This window comes from Pezoporus occidentalis, unplaced genomic scaffold, assembly GCF_034315485.1.
Source record: "Pezoporus occidentalis ecotype Australia unplaced genomic scaffold, CSIRO_AGI_Poc_V1 ctg7, whole genome shotgun sequence".
NCBI classification, from domain to species: domain Eukaryota; kingdom Metazoa; phylum Chordata; class Aves; order Psittaciformes; family Psittacidae; genus Pezoporus; species Pezoporus occidentalis.
Genome location: NW_026916052.1, coordinates 4,973,741 through 4,995,460, shown reverse-complemented (window position 1 = coordinate 4,995,460; position 21,720 = coordinate 4,973,741). Strand labels below are relative to the sequence as shown.

General features: G+C 40.6%; 1 protein-coding gene across 2 annotated transcripts in view; it reads right to left on the bottom strand.

The window, feature by feature from the left end:
- PDE10A (phosphodiesterase 10A) overlaps positions 1–21,720 on the bottom strand; it is a 369,917-nt gene that overhangs the window by 339,252 nt on the left and 8,945 nt on the right. The window contains exons 1-2 of one of the 2 annotated variants that reach the window (XM_062641799.1): positions 11,214–11,271; positions 11,008–11,110 (exon numbers count right to left, since the gene is read on the bottom strand). The exons of the other annotated variant lie outside the window; for it this stretch is intronic. Of the exons in view, the coding sequence (XP_062497783.1) occupies positions 11,008–11,110; positions 11,214–11,261 (151 nt within the window). The 5' untranslated portion in view covers positions 11,262–11,271. Of the gene's footprint in view, positions 1–11,007; positions 11,111–11,213; positions 11,272–21,720 lie in introns of those variants that run through there. 2 annotated transcript variants of the gene reach the window in all.

Below are 21,720 nucleotides of genomic sequence, written 5' to 3'. Positions count from 1 at the left end.
CCCTGGGCTATAGAGGCTCCCAAAACTTCCCACTGCAGAGCTTGGTATGAGCTCACGTCACATTTCCCAGCTTTCTACTTCCCAACTGCAGAAACTGGGGAGAAAACAGCTGTGAAATATACCCCACTAGCAAGCATTAAACTGAGAAGCTGCTCACAAGAAATGGCACATTTTCAGGTTTTTTCTTTTTCTTTTTTTTAATATGGCAATGAATGGTTCATGTCAATACATGTCAACATCTGAACAGTTTTTTCCAAAGTATCCAGCTCACTTGGCTGAACATGGTAGTTGCTAGGACAGCTGGTCAGGCCTCAGCATTTGCTACAGAAACTCTCTTAAAGGAGGAACAAGCCTCCCAAAGCCTGAGTGCACTGGCTGCCACCAGAGTTTGCAGGCGGCTGGCAAGAAGCCTCTGACTCCTCATATCAAGATGCTGATCTCATGATCCACTGGTTTCCAGGCAGCTGCCACAGCTGGAAGTGCAAGGGAGTCCCCCAGCCTGGAGGAGCATCCATGGAGCAGCTGCCCAGCTCGCGGAGTGTGGAGGCCCTGGAGTCTGCAGTGCAGACAGCAAGCCAGCAAGAAACATGGGTTGCAGTGAAAGCTCATCAAAGCTCAAACTTCTAGGACAGCCTCGCAATGTATATGGTTTGGATTAGCCTGTGCACAAGAGGCATTTCAGAAGACCCACAACTCTCTTAATTCACTCCTCATGGAGTGACTGTTGCAGGTTCTATGGTGGCACCGCACTGCTCTGATTATATTTGCCTCACATTTTTAACATATTCTTCATCATGAAGACACCTCAATGGTGTTATGTTTTTTAATCAAAACAGATGCCTGAAGAACTTGATCATAATTTCAAAGAAGCACAGATATGACTACCTACATATGCCGAGTGATTTAAATCTTTTGGTACAGTCTGCAGACTACACTCAATATATTGATATATATCAAAACTGAAGAATTACACTAGTTTAAAAAAAATCAGGTTAAAATTTTTATAGTACTTTTATAATTCTAAAAATAATAAATACCATATATATGAATGATGTATAGTTGTAATATAATTTTATATTTCTATTGATTTTTTACATTCTATTACTTTCAAATAAATCCAGACTCACGGAAGGATTTATTTTATATGTTCTCAGAAGAAAATAAGACAACACACTGATACTGTTCTTTTGCAAATTAAATGTTGACCAAATTTATCTATTTTAAAGGAAAAATAGTTTTGTTTCGGTCTTTTTTTTTCCTATTGTACTTTCTCTATGCATTTTTAAGGCACCGTTCTAATAAGAGCTATAGAAATCTTTCCATGAAACAGATCTTAACATGATTTAGCTATCAGAATATTAGTTAAGTATAATCAGTAATATACCTCTTGAAGGAGGGAAACACCTAAGTTTAATGAAATTAAGCAACCTTCACTATTGTAGGCTTACCTCACCAGAAAAGCAAAGTAATTGATATATCTAGAAAGGCCATATCTAGGAATAGCATATGATCACCATCCGACTTCAATCAATTCATATCTGTCAACATGCAGAGGGTTTCTGTATTCTTGGGCTTCTGTAAAATTGGCTCAAGGAAACCCCTTCAAATTAGGCAAAGCAAGCATTTTAGCATATCACACCTGAACCACAAACGAACTTGTGCCTTTTGCTCATGGGTTTGAATCTTTTTGTTAAACGCTGTGCAAACACCAAACAACAGATGAAGGTCCCATCTCAGAGAGCTTTTGGCAAACTATTAGGATGAAAAGAAACAAAAAAGGCAAATAAAATGCATCCTCTGTCATATACAGTACCTTGTCAGATGGCACAATTAGCATCAGCCACAACAGCTAGGGTACGTGCTGTGGATATGGAACTGAGGTACAGCGTTCTGTGAACGGGCCTACAGAAACCGTGTAGGAGGAATTTCAAAACATGTAGGTTACTCATGTAAGATGGCATGGGGCAAAGCTCAAATATGGCCATATGGAAGCCTGACAAATAGAAATAGTCGGCAGCCAACACATTTGTATGGGACAGAAGGTTCTGCATCATGAAGGCAGAGTCACATAGGTCTTGCAGGGCAGTTTCAGTACTTCCAATTTATAGAGGTGGAAAAAAGTCAAAGCTCCAGCTAGGAAAGCTATTTTGTGTTATGTGAATGGAAATTTTCTGAATGTGTTAAAATTATTTTCCTACAACGCCAGGAGAGAGCAGACCCATAAGATACCTGTATACTGTCCCCAGGTCTGGCAGCAATCATTTTTTCCTGCCCAAAACCCCAGTGAGCCATTTGCTCTTCAAGCGAAGGTATTTCCTGCTATAATTAACTTAACTTTTCCATACATTCTAGTGAAGCTATTTATTTTCCCAATGGGCAGCAAGATGCTAACATAATCCCCCTCAGTTAACTTCGGCTAAACCTCAACTACGATGCAATTCCCCACTTCTTGAAGGCAAACATACGGCCCGTGTGAGTCTGAATCCCTATCTCAGGGTGAGATCTGAGCATGCTTCCCTCCACCTTGGTTCCCCAAGGAAATTAACTTGAGAATGCAGGCATGTAAGGAGCCACAGCAGGACACATCCTCAGTCTGGGCAATCAGAAGGCACATAAGACAACTGACCCATAGCCTAAATGTGACCATGCTGACACTTGAAGATGATGAAAATACAGCTTTACCAGGCCTTAAACAGTACAGACACCACTAAGGCAAGGAGTCTTTACACCTGTTAGCAAGTGAGCAGGCACACAGGAACAATTTTGCAGAATAAGGATTTTCAGCCAGCTTGCCTCACAACTGCAGGAAGCTGAGCCACATATGAGCTGCACAGCTTTGAGGAAGGCAAGAGATCCCCCAGTTTCGAGCCAGTTTGAAAGGAGTCAATCACATCCAATACTAACCAGCTGAGACTGAATGTAAGTAAAGTAATTGCTTCCCCCCTTCTGAATTCGTTGCGCGAGTCGTAAGGATTCTTTTAACAGTTATGGCTTAGCAAGGTCTGCTAAGAGCCCCAGGTTTTCAGCCCTTCAAAACAGGTTCACAGATTCAGCATGTCAAAAGATCCAGCTCGCTTAAAAATGCGGAAACAGACCTTTTACTCTTCCCTGCCACTCATTCTATCACAATTTTGAATATGAGAAGCTGGATGGTGTTATGATGAAGATCCATAGACATCAAGGTCCCCTCTGTGGAACTAGACTGAACATGAAAATATGTTCATCTGGATCTTCATTTTTAAAGCATGATACTTGTCTAATTCCACATTCAACTACTTAATGCTTAGTTCTGGAATAACCTGCAAGCCCTAGCCATTATCTAAAGAAACTATTTAACTGCTTAACTTTTTCTAACCCCACTAAAGCTGAATCAACAAGATTGCAGAGATATGTCTGAGATCAGAGTAACTGCAGAGCTGAATTTAGCCCAGTGGTATTTTTGTTTAATAGAAAAGCACAGAATGCAGAAACACTGTACTCATAAGTGGTTTTGGACTGCATGAAGGACAAAATCATTAGGTCTGTACTGTTCCAACACAGGATTACTTGGTATATGTCCTTGCAGAATTTCATAAAGCTCCTGCTGGCCCATCCACCCACTGTAGCTCTGCCCTCAAGCATTTGGACTGGTCCTCCCAGCTCTGCATCATCTGCAAAGTAAGAGCAAGCCCTCCACTGCATCCCCCGTGTTCCCACATAGACCCCTGTGGTACTCAGTTCAAGCAGACATATTATTGAGAATACATCCACCTGGTACATCCAAGCTCCAAGCATGGAATAAGCAGGCAGGATTCCAAGGGTTACTATTACAAGCATAACAGCATATCTAAATTTAATATTTAATCTAGTCATACAAATCAGCTTTATGGGTGGTATTTATGTGACTTAACTTTAGCATTAAGTCTAGACACCACAGGCTTCCTTCATAGCCAGCAGCATTAACTGACTGGCACTTAAGCAGCTGGAGATACTATGACATATACAAGGAGAGGCTAAAGGAATTGCGTTAGGTTAGCTTGAAGGCTAACCTAAGAGAAAGCTAAAAGCCCACTGCTGAATTCAAGTAGCTAAAGGTGAGTTGTAGAGAACGTGGTATGAGTCTTTTCAAAAGCACACAGCAAAAGAGCAAGAGAAAATAGTCAGGAATTGTGGTGCAGAAATTTCTGATTAGACATAAGGAAAAAATTAATCGAAGTACCAAGAGGCTTAAAAAGGTGCCCAGGGAGGCTATAAACTCCTTGAACATTTTCAAAACTCATCTGGATATGCCCTCAACAATCTAATCTAACATGGAAATTAACCCTGATTAGAGAAACAGATCACTGACTTTGAGGAGGCCCTCCTAGTCTGAATTTTTCTGCAATTCTATGAGAAAGACCCCTTCACTGGGTGATTCATCTTGTCTTAAAATAGGTGTCTAAAATAGATTAGATGAATCACCATCTAGTGGTGCCTGCGTCTCGCTGAATATATTCTCCACAGAATACAAAGGCAACCTCAGCTGACCAGCTACAATTAGATTTCTTAAAGTAACGACATCTGTAAATCAGAACACATAAGAATCACCATTAGTGACTTGTGACCCAAAACAATAAAGTTCTTGCCTTGTACATATATTACCCTTTCAGGGTATGAACCACTTAATAGCCAGTCTCTTAACTGTGGGAGAAGGTGGACAAGACCTTCATATGACACCTAAAATTAAAACTGAGAATAACTTAGAATTTGGTCTACACAAAAGTAAGTCTACAACTTATAGAAACCAACAAATAAACACACAAGAACACCTACATGCAAGGTCAAATACTTGTTAAAAGTTACATTATCAATCATGTTTTTCACATTAGCAACCCAAAGGTTTCGCTTCATATATAGCTTTCTCAAAGGATGAGCCTACATGCTCTACCTTATGATTGATTTTTACATTCACCCTAAGCAGAAAAAAAAAAGCAGGGGTAGAGCAGTTGCTGCCAGTAATGAGTGGTGTCCCTCAGGGATTGGTGTTGGGACCGGTCTTGTTCAACATCTTTGTCGCTGACATGGACAGTGGGATTGAGTGCACCCTCAGCAAGTTTGCTGATGACACCAAGCTGTGTGGTTCGGCTGATAACGCTGGAGGGAAGGAATGCCATCCAGAGGGACCTTGACACGCTTGTGAGGTGGGCTGATGCCAACCTCATGAAGTTTAACCATGACAAGTGCAAGGTCCTACACCTGGGTCAGGGCTATCCCAGGCACAGCTACAGGCTGGGCAGAGAAGAGATTCAGAGCAGCCCTGTGAAGAAGGACTTGGGGGTGCTGGTCGATGAGAAAATGAACATGAGCTGGCTTCAGTGTGCGCTTGCAGCCTGGAAAGCCAACCGTATCCTGGGCTGCATCAAAAGAAGCGTGACCAGAAGGTTGAAGGAGGTGATCCTGCCCCTCTACTCTGCTCTCGTGAGACCTCATTTGGTGTATTGTGTCCAGTTCTGATGTCCTCAACATAAAAAGGACATGGAACTGTTGGAACAAATCCAGAGAAGCGCCAAAAGGATGATCAGGGGACTGGAGCACCTCCCGTATGAAGACAGGCTGAGAAAGTTGGGGCTGCTCATTCTGGAGAAGAGAAGGCTGCGTGGAGACCTCATAGCAGCCTTCCGGTATCTGAAGGGGGCCTATAGGGATGCTGGGGAGGGACTCTTCATTAGGGACTGTAGTGACAGGACAAGGGGTAACAGGTTCAAAGTTAAACAGGGGAAGTTTAGATTGGCTATAAGGAGGAAATTCTTTCCTGTTAGGGTGGTGAGGCACTGGAATGGGTTGCCCAGGGAGGTTGTGAATGCTCCATCCCTGGCAGTGTTCAAGGCCAGGTTGGACGAGGCCTTGGGTGATACGATTTAGTGTGAGGTGTCCCTGTTTGGAACTAGATGATCGTAAGGTCCTTTCCAACCCTAACTATTCTATGATTCTATGATTCTAGATAGCATAATAAGACATAAATTATTCCTTTGCAGGATAAATTACCTCAGTTCAGCCTTCTTTTCAGCAAAACAAGTTGCTTATTTGACAAAATGCACTCCTGTAAATGTTTATAGGGAAACAGCAAAACAGCATGGCCAACAGCATGTGTATGGGCACATCTGTGTATTTCACAACATACGATGAAAATTTAGGTTGGAATTAATGATCAAAGTGACAGAGTGAAGTCACTTTTATATTCAGACAGGTAACTGCAGTCAGGTTCTACAAGACCTGCGCTCAGCTTTGTCCAGCACTCCTCTTTTCCAAAGACCTTACTGCAGGACAAAAAAGAACATAGATCATGGAATCGTTTAGATTGGAAAATACCTCTAAGTTTATCAAGCCCAACTATTACCCTAGCATTGCCAATTCTGCCATTAAACCAAGTCACCAAGTGCAACACCTACATGTCTTTTAAATACCTCGAGGGATGGTGACTCCACCACTTTCTTGGGCAGCCTGTTCCAATGCTTGACTGCCATTTCACTGAAGAAATTTTTCCTAATATCCAGTCTAAACCTCCCCTGGTGCAACTTGAGGCCATTTCCTCTTGTCCTTTTACTTGTTACTTGGGAGAAGAGACCAACTGCCAACTCACTACAACCTTCTCTCAGGTCTCACTTGTGCCTCCAGCCAATCTTCCCCAAGCCTGTAGCATTGGACAGGCTTGACCCAAGTGCAGGAGCTGGCACCAAGCCTTGACATAGCTCATACAATTGGTGACAGCCCATCGATCCAACCTGTCCCGATCCATCTGCAGAGCCTTCCTACCCTCAAGCAGATGAACACTCCTGCCCAGCTAAGTGTCACCCGCAAACTTACAGAGGGTACACTCAATCCCCTTGTCCAGATCATTAATAAGGGCATTAAACAGAATTGGTCCCAATACTGAGCCATGGGGAACACCACTTGTGACTGGGCACCAGCTAGATTTTAACTCCATTCAGCACCACTCTTTGGGCCAGCCAGTTTTTACCCAGTGAACAGTACACTGATCCAAGCCATAAGCAGCCAGCATGATGCTCCTCATCCAACAGCCCGCCAACGCTCCTGAATTAGCTGTTAACCTTATTAAAAAAGTAAAAATTTATACAGACTTCAGTTTTGCCAGAACAAACCCAGGGAGAGAAAGAAGATATTTATCATGGAAAGGCTGAAGAATATTTTGAAGGAAGCACGACAGTGCTTACAGGGAAAGGCCCATGTGCTAAACATTTCTGTAGAATACTATCCTCACTGTAAAACCTGTTAGATTCATTTAAAAGAAAAACCATAAAAAGAATAATATTTTCTACTAAACAATTAATGTTCTCACCTAATGTGCATAGAACTGTATTGGTTACATGTCTAATAAAGTCAGCCTAACTTTTTCCTAAGGGAAATGGCACTTTTCCTACATATACTAAAAAGTTCCCTTCTCCATGTTCCAGTGACTTTCCCAAAGCCAGCTCCTCTTTTGTTAACTAAATATCCAGCATCCAGCTGTTGGGTACATCGAATGCAGGAGAGGAAACACCCTGGCCACAAAGAATGACCCAAAATTAGAGCACGACCATGGAAAACTGTGATTGGAGGGGATATGAAGAACAGAAGCAGCAAGTAACTTCTGCTGTGTATGCTTTGTTTGGCAGCATAAACAAGGATGGGGTTTGTTGTGCACACCAGGATGGGAGCAAAAACATTCTGAAAAGATGATCCCAGTTTCACAGAGCTGTTGACAAAGTCTCTCCTGGGTCCTCCTACCAGCCCTGCCTGCTGGGAAGTCAGTCTGCACATCCCTGAGCAAAAGCAGAGGGGAGTGGAAGGACACAGAGACAACTGACAAACATACATCCACATGAGAAATGATCTCAAGCCAAGCGCTACATCTCAAGGCAACCTATGTGGTAGTTCAGAAACCAGCCTCTCTCTGAAACTACTTCCCTGCCACAGCAGAGGAATGTACTCAAAGACAAGTACTCATGCCCTGCTGGGACTTGGCCATCGCTTAGAAACTGCATGTTGTATCTTCACTGTAAGCTTCTGGGACAATGACAATCTGAATCAAAACTTAACAAGCAGTTAATATTTTACTAGATTCAAATACAGGCTACACTGATCAAGGACAAAAGCCGATCCCATAGAAGTGTATGACAAAACCACCAAATGCAAGATTTTACATTTGCTGTTTCAGAGCCACTGTTGGAACTTTCAAGGTTTCAGTTATGCAAATATGAAAACTTTATTCTTCTACAATTTACAGAGACCAATGCACACATGTTTATTCTCAGTATTAGTGTTTACTTCAGAGGTATTCTGTTGGCTAATTGTAAAATAGGAAATCACACAGTATGAGCAAAAAGATTTCAGAGTCTGGGTTTTATTTGAGCATTAAGATTTCTATACTGACAATTCACACCATCAGATTTTTTTTAATTAAAACTGGGAACTACGAAATATTGTTTCCTATGTGAGAATCTGCATAGGACAATAGGATATCTGGTTTTAAAAGATGTTTGACCAAGCTTTTCCTATAACAAGGCCGGATCAAAAACTGCAGGGGCACTCTCGTAGAATTTTGCATGAGTTGTAGTCTTACAAATATCCTCAAGTCTGTTCAGGCAGTCAACTTTAACCTTACATTCTGGGAAAAACGTATCTTTTCCTGTATTGTTTGTAGTACTTTGTGCTGACAGCTCTGATGTTTTATTACATTTTGTGTCTTACCCTCATGTATTATGTTCTTCTAACTGCAGTAAAATTATCATGTATTATGTTCTTCTACAAGAAGCCCCCTTTCCCCTCCCAACAGAAAAAAAGTAATAAAAAAAAAAAATCAGCCATAATTATGAAAAAAGAAGAGAGAGAAGGTGCAGATGAAACTGCCTTCGTCTGGCTTGGGTATTCAACATTTTTTCCATCATAATCTCATAGATCAACAGAAAATTCAGTTTAGGACTTCCTTATAACTTCTAATGGTTAAACACCGACAAGATTCCAGTACCTACTCTCCAGTTGGGAACTCAAAATCCAAGTCATCCTTGTTTTACTTCAGTGAATTTTAATATTCCTGATTGTGACAAAAACAACTGGTTCAATTTGAAAGTGAAAACATTTGTTTTACCAAGCTTTGGAACATAAAAGTGATGGAGAACCTCATTTATCAGACATATGAAAAATAGGTAACACTATTGAGCAATAGCTAAGTAAATAGCCCATTTATCAAAAACACACAGACAGAAAGACCAGCTTCAATCTAGGGAGGCATTTCGGAATGTAAAACAGTACTTTGTGCTATGAGGATTTAACTCTCAGTTAAGGTTTTAAATTTGATGGGGTTTATGTTGTTGGTTTCTGTTGTTGTCGGAGAGGGGTCGTTTGCTTGGTTTTGGTTGCTGGCTTGGTTTTCTTTTTGTTTCATTTTAGTTAAGAGGAGTTAACTCAAAGCAACCTGGTCTAGTGGAAGGTGTCCATGCCCATGGCAGGGGTGTTGGAACGAGATGATCTTTAAGGCCGCTTCCAATCTATTGAAACCTATTCTAACCTAAGGTCCCTTCTAACCAATCTATGATTCTATGACCTCAGCTTTCCTCTTAAATGTTTTAAAATAAGTATTTATAGGTAAAAGAAAAAAAAAAAGAGCCACAAGATTTTCAAAGTCAGGGCCAAAACCAATCTGCATGAAGTACAACTGTGTATTATTATCAATTGAAGCTCTGGTGATTTCAGACCAAGTCCCCACTCTCCTCCCCAAACTTTGCAGAATTCAGATCTATGCCAGAACTTCAGCATATCTTCACATACCATGAAGAGGGCCAATGCCACAGCAGAGAACCCCAGAGTAACTGGGAGAAAATATTTTGATGTCTGATTTTAAAAACGCTTACTCCTAAAAGTTTAGAGAACAGAAACCTGCATACTGCCTGATAAGTGAAAAGAGACAAGTCAGACCCTACAAGGAAACAATCCTCTAACACAAAACACCACACACTCAAATGAGGTATCACTTAAGTATCTCAGGCCCTGCACCACTAATCACAGCACAGTAACTAAACACAGCCAGAGAGATTGTAAGCAAAAGGAAATGACAAAAAGGTACAAAATAACCTAAAATTAGCCATACTAGTGATGAGACAACTGAAGAAAAAAAAAAAAAAGACAGAAAATGAGTTTTTCCTCCATCAGTTATACCTGACTTTCCAATAACATGGATGCACACAGAATAACTTAGCAATTAAGGATCAAAACAACTTCACACTAAAAGAAGAAAATGAGAACAGCTCTTTGATGCCTCTCACATCCTAAGAAGTTTTGCAGTACAAGACAAGTACACACTACAAATCCACACACATACATGGAAACACCATCATACCAGCTTCACATGGGTTTCAGTTGCTTTTTAATCTTGGGGGCTGAATCACGTCAAAAACCATAGGTAAAAAATTTGATTTAGCATCAACGCAAGCTTTTCACACAAGCAAGCTGGAGGTTGCTCAGCTCAGCCAGTGGGATCCAGCTGACCTTCCATGGAAGCTGAAGCCCAGGTTAGAACACATAACAAAACAAGCAAGTGACTCAGGCAATGAGTAGCCCTAGGTTTCCCAGGCATCATCTGACAAAGCAGCTCTTCAGATTAACAGACCCTAGTGTAATCCAAAACCCTAAAGAACAGTTGTAGCAACAGTGCATGTATGATCATATAAATTCTATGAATTATGAAATAGTGCTGAAGTGTTTATAAACAAGCTATAAAAGGAACAGGATGTGTACAGTGGAACAACTTAATACCGCATTAGATATTCCAAGATTTTTTCAAGACAATTGGCAAAAGTTGCAGTGCATGTTTCAGTCACTCCCACCCTTCAACATTTAAATAACTGTTTCTGCAACACATATTCCTTCCCAAACATTTTAAAACAAGCAAGAAGGGTCTGATTCAAAGTGCACTGAATAAATCAATAATTTAAACAAACCCCACCACCTGCACAGATGAATTTCAGCACCCACCAAAATACAAGAAAAAATTACTTCCATTGTGCTTTGGAGATTGCACCTTTTGAGTCTGGGGAGGCAGGAAGAATCCAACTGCTATCAGAGAGACTGCCAATAGCAAGTGAGTTTTGAAAGCTTCCTAGTTATAAATGGAAGACCAAAATAATTTTGAAACCTTTTATAATCTCAGTGCTCCCTTCAGTCTTCATCAATTAGAACAGATATTATGGCACGACAGCTACCATTGAATTCACATGCTCCCAACTAATATAGGAATGCTTTTTGCGCATGTGGGATTGGTTACTTTCTGTGGTGACTTAAAATACCAGACAGCACTTCTATAATCAGGTTGGGTTTGGGACCACACCCAAAACACCCCCATCCCCTCTATAATGGCTAACTCTGATCACCTGCACATTCTGTCAAGAAGTTAGATGCTATGCCTCTGTTAACATGAAGATAAAATGGGTACCAGAGGGACAGGGAGAAAGTAGTGGTTAATGCTTAGAGGAAGAAATGAGAAGGAAGGCAGCAGAATGTGTCCCACCTCTTTTTAAAATAGGATTCTGGAGATTGAACCTTCACTGGGACCTTGTGGTAGACTTGTAACAAAATGGTACAACAAATGCTGAATGCCTCAACAAACTGGCAATACCAAGCACTCATACCTAGGTCTGTTTTGCTCCCAGTCCAAGTATGTGATGATAAGGCAGAACAAAAGGTAGAAGTGTTTTAGTAAATACGTAATTTTGGGGACAGATGCATCTTGTAGCACCACTGCCATGCAATAGCACCAAACACAGTGATTGTTTCTTTGATGAACTTTTTCTTTTTCCCAATTCCCTCTTACCTTCCCCACCACCATAAAGCAACTCAACAAGTTTCTCCCCCTTGTACTTGCACCAAGGTCATCAAGAGTTTAGTATCAATCAAAAGTACTAAACATGCACAATGAGAACATTTACTCAAACCAGACAGGAGCAATCATTCTGCTCCAGAGAATAAATCAATCCCCTGCTGACAGGTATCAAGAGCTGCCCTTCTAATTCTATTTCTCCACGTAAGAACTGCTTGCCTGTTCTTTGGGATAAGAAGCTGTCCAAGACCACTTGAGACAGCAGGGTTTAACTTACACCAGCTGTCCAGCATCAATTCTTTTGGACCTGAATAGTTGAGTCCTTTACTCCTACCTTTCCAACTACAATAGTTTTTCCAGTAGCTGACTGCTCCTGGCAGCATGCAAGGGCACTCCTGCAGCACAGAGTGGAAGTTATGGAGCCCCTCAGGTGACTTCTCCATAGCACCCAACTCCAACCTGGCAGTTTCCCACAGAACGGTTTTCCCTGCTTTGCAGGGTAAAGCTCATGGGGGAGCACTGGGACTGCAGCAGAACACATTACCCTTACGTGTCAGACTATCTAATAAGTTAAAAAGAATAGCCTAACTTCATGCTCAACACCTCTCTCTCTGGCTTTTCTTGGCACACTATTTTTATATCTATTAGAATAAAAAAGTTTACAATGTGTTCAGTACGCTGAGAGCCAAAGTGAGGCCATCCTTAAAAAATGTTCAGTTTCCTACTCCCAACTGCTCCTAGACTAATGTCTGCAGCTAGATTCTTACTGCTAGGATGGAGTTTTAATTTTTCATAGAATTCTTCTTTGTTGCAGTGAGCTCTGATTGTAGAGGAGAAAATTCAAAGGTTGCCCTGTTGTAAGAAAAAAAAATAAAAGAAAAAAAAATCAACAGAAAAATGTCTGAAGAACAGGTTGTGTTATACCTAGAGGAATTTAGGGACTCTGTAGAAGGTTCCCCAGAATGAGTTCAGTGCGTTGCCCATGAATGAGGAGAAAGAACACAGCAGGTTTGAAAAGGAGGATAAAACACACAAAACAGAATACAACAAAATAGAATAACATCAAACAGATTTTGTCCAAATTCGACATATTTCGTTTTTCTCTTCTAAAGTATTGGGCTGAACAGCACAGCTGTGAGGCAGTCCTAAGCTTTGGTACAATCCTGATCTTTCTCCCCAGTAATTTTTAAGGATAGCAGTATTGGTCAAATCCTTTATGTATTGGTTCAGTAATTTAGATAAACGGAATACTACTATGTACGTCTATACTTTATAAAATGACTGAAAAATTCTGGATAGAACTAAAATTTCTTGACAGACTGTCAGCAACATCAGATTCTTCTCCATCATGCCCAATAAATGCACAGATTTGACTGCTTTCTTAATGTAAAAAAAAAAAAAGTAAACATCAAAAAAATAACAACCAAACAAACAAAAAAAAACCCACAGCCCATAAAACTCAGTAAGAGTTCAGGAAGTGCATTTCAACATGATTACAATACTTTTTGGGTAAATTAAGTCACAGCCCTTGGCTATAACATAGAATCATAGAATAGTTAGGGTTGGAAAGGACCTTAAGATCATCAAGTTCCAACTCCCCTGCCATGGGCAGGGGCACCTCACACTAAACCATATCACCCAAGGCCTCGTCCAACTTGGTCTTGAACCAGGGATGGAGCATTCACAACCTCCCTGGGCAACCTATTCCAGTGCCTCACCACCCTAACAGGAAAGAATTTCCTCCTTATATCCAATCTAAACTTCCCCTGTTTAAGTTTTAACCCGTTACCCCTTATACTGTAATGGTCCACATATTAAGTGCCTTCTATGTGCTATGACTTAGGTATGTACTGCAAAACTTGGCTTCATTGTACTTCAAAATATCAGAAGAAAAAAATTCATGTCCTACGGCAGAATGCTTTATTAAAAATAATGAGGTTTCAAGAACTTACAATATTTGCAGGAAAAAACATTTCAATGGGGAAATAACATGTTTTGCACCATTTATAGTTCTGCAGTGAGGCAAGTGACGTCAGCCTTAACAAAAAAAATTACAAAAATGACAGCAAAACTTCCCAACCTACACAATATATTCAGGTTCTCTCTTACTACAACATCAACTTGAGAATCTCCCTTGTATATGGGCATACACCAGCTAGACAAGGTCGCTCATACACATGCCCTTTCACACAAACACTCCTGCCTTTGCATGCTTGCACACAAACACTGCGCTCACATATTAAGCACGTAATCAATCCTCCGAGCTCTGTTGCTCTCCCACACGAACACAGACATGCTTCATACCTTCTCCTGCATTAGAAAAACATGGGAAGCAGCTGTCAGTCTTTGATCTCCCAACTCAAGCCAGTCAATTATGCCCCATCTCAGCCACAGATGCCCCGGTCAGCCTTGCTGGCAATACCCTCCTCACAAATAGACCATTGTTTTTGCTTCTCCCTACCTAACACTGATTTGTTTTCCACCCCAGATCTTCTTCTTTCACACTGCCATATGCCCCACAGGAGGATCTATATTGCTGCTCTTTCCAGAAGTCAGGTCTGAAGCAGTCCAGTGTTGTAGCCAGCACAGCCAAGGCCAAGAGGTGTTCTGCAACACACAGCATACCACAAACTAGCCACTGAGATCAGTGAGCACCACAGGTTTCTCTCTTGGGTAATAACTTCACACTTCACTATTCTTTGACTGACCGGTGTTTGGGCAAATGGGTACAAAGAAAGAATATTTTTTTGTAATCTAGTAAAAGACCTATGCTTTGAAACCTCACCTGACTCTACTTTCACTTCATAGGTAAAAAATGAAGAAGGGACAATTCTAATGTTTGGGCCAAACCCCTTAAAATGCAGTCTCAGGACAGAGGGGTCTAAAAGAGATGCAAGGCCTGTGGTTTCAGTGCATAAAAGGCAGGCCAGCCAAAATGCGGAAAAAAAGAAGACAAACTGCTTTGTTGTTAGGGATCTCAAAAGTGTTGTTGAAAGCAGCATGCTGCACTTGCAAGGAGAAGGACCAAAAGCAAGGCTTAAGTACTTCTGGCATTTCAGGGAACGTTAACAATATCCCCCCAACCAGGGCAGAAGGTTGCTATTACTCACAGAAGTGTTTAAACTTTATGAAAGACCTCTGCCAGTTAAATGTCACTTTAAACCACTTCTCTTTCTCTCCCCAGATGCAGAGCAGGAGTTCATGTCTACCCTTTGCTCCAGACATTCCTCAGTACCACTCGCGGTGATACTGCTACAAGGGAGCTTATGCCAGTCCTGAAGAACTGGTGCAAACTCCTCCCTGAAGATGGAACCAGAACATAAACCTCAGCATCCCACATACTGAAAAGTCTCCAAATTCAGCATTAAACCACAGAGTTTCTGCTTCACACAGAGTGGACCAAACCCACATCCACTCCTAAAAACGGAACCAACTCATAGTGGCTATTTTGTTGTTTTCTTCTCAAGACAGTTACATTGGAATGCACTTTAAGAAAGACTTAGATATATCCAGAATATAGCTTTATCTAAATGTTCACTTTATTATCAGATTTTCTGCTTTGAGCTGCAGACTCTTAGAAGACACTTAAATGAGTTCTGTTTGTAGAGCACTTGGGATAATGGCACCTACCAGGGTGTGACTTACAGCAAAGGCTACAGGGTCCCAAAAACATCTGGGAATGGCATCTCCTCCTTTTTTCAGAAAATGAATGGTTAACAGACCCACAGCTGGGGATCTCTGCAGGCAACTAAGTCATCTTATTAATGAGTGAAAGAAAAATAACCCACTGGAGAAACTGTCGTTCAGAAGTCTGGGAACCATGTATTTCCAGCAGGACTAGCAAGCAGCCTTTAGACATCACTGTACAAACAGGGAGGCTTTTGGCACACAAGAATCTCAGAAGTGTAAGAGAGCTCTCCATGTCAGGCTTTGCTAAAAGCAAAGCCCCTAGACCTGACTGCCTTTTGTACATATAGCAAGAGCTACATGCAGTGGCATGAGCAGATTCTGGGATGGAGAAACCTGTCTGCTCTGTGACCACCTTACCTCAATGAAACTGGAGATCCCATTTCTTCCCTATCAAGCTTCTTTCATATTTCACACCACACAGCACCTCTCACCTAACTGTAGCTTGTGTCTGTGCCCTAGTAGGAACTAAACTGAAAGCAAAAACTTGTGCAAGTAACAAGGACTACCAAAACTATTAGTGAAAAAAAATCCTATAAGGACTGTTAGCAGCAAATTAAAGAAGTAGCATTCCATGATAGTCTAGTTGAAGCCCCTCTAATTGGGACTTTTTTTACTACTCTGTTGTAATAAACGTTCACTTTGAATTGTGCATAAGCCTGACAGGAAAAAGATCTTGAGGAGGAGCTTCACCATAGAAAGCTATAAGCAAATGAAAGATGGTTGGACACTGGCTGATAACCCTATTCGTGTCCTGCCACTTCATAACTGGCAATGTCACAAAAGTTTTCACTGACAAATTGTGTACATCTCAACCCAAAAGGCCAGAATGGAACTCCAAGCAGGCTGCTACAGGTGGAGAGGTTACTTGTGAAGGCTGCTGAGAGAATGTGCTCTTTGGCTTCAACCTAAAAATTGCAGGCAAGTTGGCCATAATGTCAGCAAGAAGCAGGGAAAACATTTGCCTTTTACAAATTTGCAAAAAACTTTGCTCCCAGCTTTCTTTTTGTTGGAACACAATGGAAGCCAACCCTCCTACATAGCCCATGGCTGTTCAGTAAGCCTGCCAGGGAACACCACGTAACATTTCTCAGGCTGTCTTTGGTCTCTTCTTAGGATGTAAGACCTAAATAACCTAAGATGAGATGCATCTAGTCTTCTCTTTTCCAGTGGTGTCTTGCCATGAACAGCTGACAGAAGCTACCCCTTTGATCCCTGCATACATATGAAAACATGAAGGGAACAAAATTAATACAGGCAGTCTCTTCTCTTAAAGCAATAACTGCTCAGGGCTTTAATCAGTGACAGTACTCCTTCAGCAGAATCTAGTGCTGGGAGATACATCTCCTGTTGACTGGAACTGTCCCAGATGTCCATTTTATTTAAAAACAAACAATCCTATTCCCTTCTTAAATCCCTCCCCTTCCACCCAAGGAGGTCCAAAGGATTTTCCAAGGGTAAGGGGTTGTTTGTTTATACTAACTGCCTGCTGCTTAGAGAAGAAGCAGAAGTCAGTAACCTTGACATAAGACATGTGTTCAAGCTACCATAAGATAAATGACCCACTATTGGAGGCAGTAAAATAAGAAAACCCTCAGATGAGAAAAAGCAAGTTTGGGAAAATTCGAAAGCCAAGCTTTCACACAGTAATTGACCCCTAGACTTATGTGAAGGTAGAACTGTCAAAATATAGAAAAAGCCTGCCTGCAGCTCCTAAAGAAGCCCACTCACAATAATCAGGGTAATTTGCCTCCTGTGGTGAAAGGACTCTCACAACACATGTAAATGTCTGAAATGTGAAACTTCCACGAAAAGACAACGGAAGGCACTTGAATGCTGTAAATGTTTATTACAGAAAAATACATTCAGCAAACATTTAAAAAAAAAAAATCTGTATTCAAGAAGGATTTCTTCCAATAACTGTTTAAGTCTCATGCCAGATTCAATTCAATCACCTTAAACATTACATCAGGAATATTCATAGTAGGCTCCTCATCAGCTCAAGCAAGGGTGAGAACAGCAGATGAATATTCATCCCCATTTCCCTTTCCCAAGCAGCATCAATCTGTTGCTCTAGAGTAGTTAAGCAGAGCCCAATTGTACAATTTTAGTGCAATACCTCTAACAATTTTCCCTATGCTAGAATGTGTTTTAATGTCAGGTACCAGATCAATGTTGTCCTTGCTGACATGGCACAGAATTCTAGAAATAAAAATCTATTCCTAACTATGCCCAAATTCAAAGTACTGCATTTAATAACTTAGATTTGAGGGGAAAAAAAAAAAGCTCATTATCAATGTATTATCTAAAATAACCAATTTAAATTAATTTAAGGTGGTGAATTCTACCAGCCTAGTAAAAGAGAAAAAACAAACAAACAAGCAATATTCTACATATTCCTGCAGCTAAAAGTATCTCTTCTGGAAGGTTAAGAAGTTCTGGCATGCAGCTAACCAATACCAATAGTCAGGCTGAGGATTCTGGGGTAAGAGAAAAAAGGGCAAAAGCAGCTTTTCCACAGAGAATTTTCAGACTTACAAAGTACAGCAAATTATTTTTAATATTACTACACACACACACATATATATATCACTCCACTTTCATAACCATTTCCTCCATTCTTTCTGTACATCTTTGAACACTTACTATCATCTCTTCCACCTGGATAATTCAGCTAGTTTTTTTGGAGTAGGTGCTTCTCATCTTTTGCTACCTAACAAACTCCTTGAGTTATTTTAAAATACAAAAGCCCAAATAAAACAAACCGGTATAAGAAACAGCAGGATTTTGTTTGTAGAATGAAATGGAGATGACACCAAATCTCACCCCTGTTTCTTCTTCAGTCCCAAACCCCAGTCCTCACCAAGTCCCAGATTTGAGAAGACAGTGATAATTCATGCTCTAAGAAAGCAAGTTCTGAGCAGAGGAAGGTAGAAGGAAGAGGACAAGGAAAGAGAAGAGTGTTTATCAGGATGAAAAAGCAGAAGAGAGCAAAATGAACAAAGATGGGTACAAATACAACAACGTGTTGGCAGCATAAAGAGACATTTGGGTTTGTTCAACATTGCCTTGCTGTCTTCATGCTCTTCAGTGACTAGGAAATTGGTAAATGCAGATATTCTCTCACAATCACACCAACAAACAAAAAAAACCCAACACCCAACAACAACAAAAAAACACAACCACAAAACACCACCTGTACCCCCCACCCTCCCAAGCCTAACCTGGTACTAATACTGTGTAGGCATAACATTACAAATATTAAAAACTTATGCAGGACTTTAGTAATAACTTCTGGAGCTTTACAGACATCATGCTCCAGACATTCCATCTCTAGTAACCCTCAGTACCACAGCAGTACAGTTCAACAGCCCTTCTAACAGCACCAGCATGGCATTCCCTTTTATGCAAGGACATAAGGTAGGTAAGGAGTTACTCAATATCTTTTGTTATTTTCTAATAAAATGAGAAAGGTTAAGAGAGCTAAAAGTTACTGAGAAGCAGAGCTGTGCCAGCAGTTTCCAATGATGACCTGACATGATTTTTCCTCCAACTGACATCCAAGTAGTTATGAACTTTATACAGTCCAGCCCAGCACTCATTTCAAAATGAACTTGCTGTACCATTTGGTACTCCAGAGACATCTGGAGGATGGAAGAAAATGGTCAAGGAAAATCATTAGCTTATGTATTATCATAGCACTTATTTAGGTTTTCTAAATTAAGCATAAACAATCAGAGAGGAAGAAAGCACAGACAGTGTCCTGCAAGAGAATTTGGAGGATCATTTTAGAACAAAAAACTAAAAGGGAAGAATCCAACATAAAACACCAAAATACAGTGAAGGGAGCTGTAAAACGAAGTCACAGCATTCCCTGTTTGGAAGCTTTTCCTAGATTACCATTCTCAAAAAATCTATATAAAAATATTAATCAAATTCAACTTGTGTTCCAAGCAACCAATAGCGAAATGCTCCATCTGTCAAAAGAAACGCTCTGTAATAAACTTGTACTACTATAGCCATAGTAGTATGCTCTCAGTAACACCTACCCAGCCACATTACCTTTTATAAATTCTCCTGCATGGCAACCAAAAAAATTAAACAACAAACACCACCAAAACCAAATCAGAAAAACACCAGTAAATCACTCTCCATGATCAGCAGGTGGATTTTGTTTCCTTTCCATTTGATTTTGTGGGTAATAAATGATAAACAAAAAATCCCAACCATCCTAACACAATACTCCTTCACAGCAAGCAAAAGGTGTCTCAATTCCCTCAGCAAGCATTTTAATGAGTGAATGACCTTTTCTTTCATCTTCTTTTTGGGGGTAAGACAGAGATATTTCAGTGCAGAACAAAATACTGAGCACATTTAGTTTCTTTTAAATAAGAGTATTTTCAAACAGAGAAAAGAAAGGATGACCAAACAAGAATCTCTGTATGTTTAATACCATTACTGTCAAAAATACTTTTGTTTCAGTAGCAGACAAAGGGATATCAAACTCAGTAAAGAAGAGTAACTCTCAAATGGCAACCTAGTGCAAAGGACCACCTGACCATACCAGAATGAACCATAACCTATTTCACAGTTTAATTTGCATAAACTAACTGGTGTAATTCAAGCTGAGTCATGTCAAGCCTGCACACTTGCAGACTGTACGTGTTTGGAAACAGAGGTCATTGCTTTGAAGGTCACAAAATGCCACGTAAGGCACTACGTGGTTTGCCATGACTATGATCACGGCACAACAAGGCGAGAAATTTTTTTCTAAGCTTTGTGGCTTAAAAGTCTTGAAGCAAAACATTCTGACCAAATCCTCCTTACATTTGTTTGACATTGGGTGTTTTTCTCTCACCTACGTGTTCCATTCCATCCTGCCATTTGAATGGCAGCAATGTTATTGCAGAGTACAGATGCATCTGACTATCACAGAGATGGGCATTTCTGAGGAAAAGGAAAAGAGTGCCAGAAAACTGTATATAAAAGAGAAGGTAGGAGTAAGCAGACAGAACTTCCTTGCCCCTCCTTCATGCTCTCTTTGCAAGCCTACCAGAAAACATTCTCTACCCTATCTGCTGCTTCCCCTCTGTTGATTTCCTTCTCATGGTTGTCTACACAGGACTTGATAGTAATACTGTGAGGTAAAGAAAAACACCTTGCACAAAACTGCCTTGCTGGAGCAGTGAGAGAAGAAATGAGTAAATAGAAGGAGGTAAAGAAGGAAGAGTTCAATTACTTCAAGAAAACAAAAAAAAAAACAAAACCATAAAATGAGCGATTTTTAAAATACAGCCCTATGTGTGCCAGATTTACTACATTGTGGGCTCTTTGGAGCAGGGACTAAGCAAGACTACGCAATTCAGTGCTCAAGTACAAGCTTACCATCAGCTGATGCTGCCTTTGGACATGACCTCATTGTAAAAACATTACTCTTGATCACAGTGGTCCTTGAAAGCTGCCTCCTGGCTAGTTGATCCTTACTACAGATCTGATAGTGGCTATTAGGTATACCTGCATCGGTGTCTTTAAAAAAAAATGAGAGAGAAAAATACCTGGGGAGTTGGGGTGGGGGAGAAACTAAAAAGCATGTCTGAGCAAATGATCTTTACAGTCCCCCCTCCTGCTGCTAGAAGCTTCCCACTCAGCTTCTGCTCCTATTTGTTCCTCTTTCTCTGGCAAGAACTACTCTTAACTGTGCTAATTTTCCTTTTTGTGGGTTAATGTTGGGTAACACACTTGCAATTGCCCACAACTAATAGATTTCCAGTGATTGACTTTACTGCACTCCTGGCAGTAAGTAGGGCATATTTCTTGAACCAGGGTCATTTTAAGGGATTCCAGAAAGTACCTTCAGACATTTCATAGCTTCAGTTAAACAGCTACTTTCTTGGTTCCAGGCATGATTTTTAGCAGGAGGACAGTATCTTCAAAGGGAGGTCACTATCCCCTAGAATATTAAATAAGAACCATTTCAAGACTTTGAACAAAGCATGAAACATGACCTTTTTTCATCTATTTATTTAAGGCTAAACTTGGCAGATATGAAAATATCCAACTGTAGTTAGACAGCCATGATCTCAGCCTCTGGCTGTGCAAAGACATCTTAAATCTGTAGGTTCTGTGCAGATCCAGGGGATTTTTGCCAAAATGTTTCCTGAATAAAATTAAATATTCTTTCATATTAAACCTTACTTTTTTTTTTC